This window comes from Nicotiana tomentosiformis, chromosome 7 (assembly GCF_000390325.3).
Source record: "Nicotiana tomentosiformis chromosome 7, ASM39032v3, whole genome shotgun sequence".
Lineage (NCBI taxonomy): Eukaryota > Viridiplantae > Streptophyta > Magnoliopsida > Solanales > Solanaceae > Nicotiana > Nicotiana tomentosiformis.
In genome coordinates, this window is record NC_090818.1 from 123111345 (window position 1) to 123117509 (window position 6165).

The window sequence follows — 6165 nt, forward strand, 5'->3', positions numbered from 1 at the left end:
AAGTTCGCATCATCCTACGTTCGAGAAATACGATGGTTAAGCCCTCGAATTACGGAGAACGATCTAAAGAGAAGAATCAAGGGAACAAACAGAATTATATCCGCATCATTTTATCAATAAAATTATATTTCTTTATATTTATATTGTGATTGAAATTTATTTTGTATCACAAATAATTTATTGCAAACAATTGGCACGCCTAGTGGGACCAAATCTGCCGTTCATCTATTTTCTCACGGTGAAAAGAATGTGGTATCTTCTTTGCTGGTACTTCAAGCCTCGTCTACGGTGATCTTTTAAATCTACGCCCCGACAAGCCTTGAAGTAGGGGGTATTTGTAGACATTAAAATTTTATCGGATCAAATCCATATGAAATTTGGGCAAAATCCTAAATTTAAGATACTACAAGTAGAGTCCATCGAGATTTTCTTGGAGGCTACTCTATCTGTAACCCTGACTTGGAGGCTACTCTACCTCAAACCCTATCTTGGAGGATACTCTACCCAAAATCCTAGCTACACCTATAAAAAGGGACCATATATTCCCTTTGAAAGCACCTCGAAATTCCATAAATATACATGAAATATTCACAAAGAGATCAAAGACATCAAATATTATTTTTCTCAAAGTCGCAAAAGTGATCAACGGATATTTTTTCCTTTTCATGGATATCAAATACATCCTATGAAAGTTCGCATCATCCTACGTTCGAGAAATACGCTGGTTAAACCCTCGAATTACGGAGACCAATCTAGAGAGAAAAATCAATGGAACAAACAGAATTGTACCCGCATCATTTATCAATAAAATTATGTTTCTTCATATTTATATTGTGGTTGCAATTTATTTTGTATCACAAATAATTTCATTATTTGTTTCAATATATGTATGAGAAATTTTATCAGACAGTGAAAAAATATATTCAAAGAATTCTACATTTTTTGTCTCAATTATAGTATTGCAATCAAGCACATCACTTTTTAAGACAAGAAATCTATATGCAACACTATGTTCAGCATATCCAATAAGCATGTAATCAGCAGTTTTAGAACCTATTTTTCTCTTTTTAGGTTTAGGCAAAAGAACTTTAGCAAGGCACCCCCACACTTTTAAATATTTCAAGTTAGGTTTATAACTCTTCCACAATTCATACGGAGTTTTGCCAGTTCTTCTATATGGTATTCTATTTTGTAAGTGACAGCAAATAATATAGCTTCACCCCACAAATTATCAGGAGCATTAGAATTATCTAACATAAAGTTCATCATCTCTTTCAATATTTTCCTTTCAGCTACTCCATTTGACTCAGGTGAATAAGGCGGAGTTACTTCATGAATTATTCCATTCTTTTCACAAAAAATCATTTAAAGATAAATATTCTCCACCTCTATCAGATTTAATTCTCTTTATTTTTCTACTAAGTTGATTTTCAACCTCAGTTTTATAAGAAATAAAAGTATTAAAAGCATCATATTTATTTCTAAGCAGATACAACTTAGTATATATCGAAAAATCCACAATAAAAGTCACATAATATCTTTTACCACCTCTTTTCATAGTCTGCTTTAAATCGCCTAAATCAGTGTGAATCAAGGATAATAATTCAGTTTCTCTATTTATAGAAAAATAAGTTTCTCTAGTACTTTTAGTTTCAACACATATTTCACACTTGTTAATATTATTTGAGTTTAAACTAGATATTAATCCTAGTAACTGCATTTCTCTTATATATGCGATATTAACATGTCCTAATCTAGCATGCCATAAAGAAATAGACTCATCCATGTAAGCAGAAAAAGATGTATTTTCATATCTAGTATCAGAAACATTAAGCACAAATAAACCATGATTACAATATCCATTGCCCACAAAAATATTATTTTTTGTCAGTACGACCTCATAATTTTCAAAGAAAACCTTCACTCCAACCTTTTCTAATAATCCCACAGAAATCAAATTGGTTCGGATATTAGGTACATGCAACACATCACTCAATGCTAGAGTTTTACCAGATGTGAGTATGAGAAGAATTTTTTCTTTCCCAAGAACGCGAGTTGTTCTTGAGTCAACAAGATAAATAGTTTTTTCTCCTTCCTCAACTTGGGTATAAGACACAAATATATTTTTGTCTGCAAAAATGTGCCTAGTAGCACCGAAGTCTATCACCCAATTCTCATATTGGCCACATTATTTATTTGGAAAATGACCGCAATAATTATATAATCCGCTTTAGTCAAATTTAATTTTGACTTAGCGAGATTGTCATTTATCCCAACTATTCTCTTGCATTGAGGTACATTTTCTTGAAGGTTTTAATATTAGCATTGGATATGTAACCGTGTCTATTCACATACATGTGTTTTGACATTAGTGTCTGCCAAAGTTGTGGATGCAATAACGTATTTTCAATACCGTGAATATCTTGCACAACAGCTGAAACAGTAGCAGCGGAGACAATACCAAAATTGGTAGCACCATCAAAAATTTCCGTAGTGGTATTACTTGACGTAGTTTTTTAGATTGTAGGGAAATGACACGAGGAAATAACGATAATACTACAATAATATTATTTGTGAGCATATACACGAATTGGCTTGAGTCGTGCTGAGCACTGTCCTAAAAAACTATTTCAGTAATGTGAAATATTTCCCCAGGATTAAACAAACCTACCTCTATTTAAGAGAATACATGAATCAGCAAAATATTAATAATAAATCCAGCAAGTTGGAAGAGAAAGAGCAACTAATATCTTATGCCAATTAAAATATTATAGAAGAAAATATTTTGAAGAAGAAGGACGTATAAGATGGAAAGAAAATAGAAGAATTTCTTCTTTTGCTAATTATTAGCTTTTTTTGGTGTTTTTAATGATTGAAGAATGATGGCCTAATCATGGTTATATATAGGCCTAAGGAAAGCTTCTGCACAAGACAAGTGTTTTACTTACTTGTCAAATTTTCTTCATGCAAGATGCCACAACATCTCATGCAAAATGACACTTGGCTTAATAAGGCCATTTGTCAAACAATCTTTTAAAAGAATGCCACATATAAAAACTCTTGTAATGTACCAATTATTTAAGAGTATTTGGCCACAAGGCTTCATGCAAGAAGCCATTTGGAAATAGATAGGACACTTGTAAAATCAAAAAGACATATGACTATTTATAATTTTAAAAATACAACCACAATACCTATCAACTAGAGCGTGGATAAAATAATATGTGAGCGCAACATCGAATTGGAACAATAAATTTGTGTTCTTCAAATTTCCTTTTTTCCCCTCCTTCTGTACAATGAATTAGTACTGCATGCGCAAAAATGGGCCAGCAATGGAGCAATTGTCGTAGATTTAGTACTTTCAACGTGGGCCGGCCTGCTAATCGTGAGTCATGAATAAATCTGGATGTTTTAGGATCAATACTATATCTAAAATTCTAATAAGGGAAATAAAACCTCTTAAGTTCAACTTTTATCTAATTATGGAGTGATCCCAATATATACCTGTTATTACTATTTTGGTGCTACTCACTCCATTCCCTCCCCCTTTTTTTACCCCCTGTTTCTACCTTTTTCTTCTTTCTTTCTCTCCCTCTTGTTCTTATTCTTTCTTCTCCTCCCTACTTTCGTGAGCCGATGGTCTATTGGAAACAGTCTCTCTACCTTCACTAGGTAAGGGTAAGGTGTACACACTAGCTTTTTCATACCCCAAGTATGAAAATATACCGAGTATGTTGTTGTTGTAAGTGATCCCAATATATCAACTTTATTACTGATGAGAAGGAATGAAGTTGAAAACAGAAAATTTGGCAAAAGACATATCCTCTCAACAACAATAACAAACCCAGTGAAATCCACATATGGAGTCTGAGGATGATAGTGTGTACGCAGACCTTACCCTACCTTATGAAAATAACGAGGCTGTTTACGATAGATGCTCGGCTCAAGAAAAAAATGCAAAAGGGAACAGTAACACAGACAACGACAAGAAGTGTTAATAAAAGACATACCTCTATTATCTGTCAATCAACAATTCAAAATGTGTCTTTTCCAAGAAATTAGTACATAAGAAAAATGTCAATTCATCCAACATAGATAAATTGCCATTTGCCATTTGCAAGAGGCAATTTGATAAAAAACAAACATTAAGATGAAAATAAAGGGGGAAAAAACGACTAGAAAAAAAGAAGTCAAGAACTTAATTCATTAATAATTGTTCTCTTTGCCTTCATCATCAGACTCCAAATTATCATCATTAGTATCAGGTTCATCACACATGGGAGTTGTGTAGTAGAAAGGACCAAGCACATATTTGAGCAAATCCCTGTAAATCACCGTCGGACGGTGAAGCTTTATACCGGACTTTCCTCCGGCGAAGTCAGTGGCAATGTTACAAACAGGATCAGGTGAAGAAACCAATCTCAAAAAGCAATTTTGAGGTTTAATGGTTTTGCCATGGCAAGTTGTGTTTGCAATCAAGTCAAATTTTCCAGCTTCATCTGTGAGGTCACTTCCATAATACATTACTCTTCTCCTCTCATCTAGGCATGTAAGAGATACTATACTACCTGCACAACGAATTCAAGATTTCGAATCAGTGAGTTCGGAATAAATGTAATCTTACTCTATGTAGTTGTTATCAAAGACTCATTTGAGACATACTTAAGTCCTAAAGCTCCAAAAACCACTGGGTATGCGCTTCCCCTCACTTAGGCTGCGTTCAACGTAGGCAAGACACTAATACGTACATCTCATTGCCCATAAGTTCTATTTTGAATAGAGCAGGTATAAAACAATAAATATGATTGACAAAAAATATATATTATTATTTATAAAGAAAATCATTATGAATGAAATTGTTACTTATTTTTTGCATTACATTTTTATGTTTATTTTTTTCTTCATTGCGCCATTTTCTGAACTAAAGTTCACACTTTAATTGCGCTTTTTGCTTAAAGCCCCGATAGACTTGGAGCGCTTTTTAACGCTTTTCGCCTTTGATAACATTGACTATATTTATATGCATTTTAAATATCTTTGCATATGTATAATAGTTCAAGCAAAAAATTAGTGACTTCAACTAGACTTATATAACACATTCTTAATTTGCCTCTACGTGAATTGTACCTCATTTGTAAACCTAGTTACCTTGTAAAACCTTTGCTAAGGTACGTAGAAGTAAGAACCTATTTTATATAGATACAAACCATCACATTATTTTTGATTTTTTTTTAAAAAACCCTTTCTAAACCATTTGCTAAAGGAATATATATACATTTGGCACTCCCTAACTTTGTTGCAAAACATTCTTTAAACCCCAGTTTAGATAATTTTCGTCCTCGATAGTCACAAGCAGTGGCGCAGCAACCTTAGGTTCAGGGTTGTCAAATTGACACCCCTTTGCTCAATAATAAATGGAGGCGGGTTCTTTTTTTACTTCGTTATATTTTGATACCCTTTATTAAAATTTCTGGCTTTACCATTGGTCACAAAGTTCATCATTATGGAGAAGTTGATGTTAAATTACAAGCGGCGGATTCAATCAATTGATTCGTGAGTTCGTTAGAACCAGTGCTACGGGATTGAACATTACATATATGTGTTAAAATAAGTATAGATGGAGTTAGATAAATATATTTTAGGACCTATCTCTCAATTCAGAACCAATAACGTCTAAATTCTGGATTTTGTCAGTGTAAAATTGTAAATTGCATACCTTTGATGGGTTTGGCACCATCAACCCATTCATTCCAACCCTGAGTACAGTCTTGGCAAAGAACTTTGCCAGCAACATGTATTACATCCATTCCTTCAAAGGCTTCTGCAACGTTCATGAAATTAGAAAACACCAAGAATAAAGCTGCAGCAATCACCATGAAATTAACAGCCTTCATCTTCATTTCTCTCAGGAATTAATATTTGTCAAAAGAAAAAATGGAGCTAATTAATTGCTATAACTAGAAGAAAACATGTTCATGAATTTATAGAAATGTTAAAGTGTTTTTGACTAAGAGGTATGTAATAGAAATTGGAAGGTTACTACCTATGACGTGCAAACCATAATTTCGCATTACACCTAAAGGCTTCTTTGTTGTCTAGTAATAATGTAATATCATACCTAACAGGAATTATTATAATATTTTAGAGGAAAATAATGTCTCTAAG

At 33.2% G+C, this 6165-nt stretch overlaps 1 protein-coding gene across 1 annotated transcript; it reads right to left on the reverse strand.

The window, feature by feature from the left end:
* Nucleotides 1-3994: 3994 nt before the first annotated feature.
* Nucleotides 3995-5961, reverse strand: LOC104112767 (non-classical arabinogalactan protein 30). Its single transcript, XM_009622776.4, has 2 exons — nucleotides 5717-5961; nucleotides 3995-4568 (listed from the first exon to the last, which is right to left on the reverse strand). Exons 1-2 carry the CDS (start codon nucleotides 5898-5900, stop codon nucleotides 4207-4209), a joined length of 546 nt encoding a protein of 181 aa, XP_009621071.1. The 5' UTR covers nucleotides 5901-5961; the 3' UTR covers nucleotides 3995-4206.
* Between the last annotated feature and the right edge of the window lie 204 nt (nucleotides 5962-6165).

Coding starts and splice junctions, on each gene's coding strand:
- LOC104112767 (XM_009622776.4), bottom strand. CDS start 5,900: ATGAAGATGAAGGCTGTTAATTTCATGGTGATTGCTGCAGCTTTATTC. Junction 4,569..5,716: donor TGGTGCCAAACCCATCAAAG/GTATGCAATTTA, acceptor TTCGTTGTGCAG/GTAGTATAGTATCTCTTACA.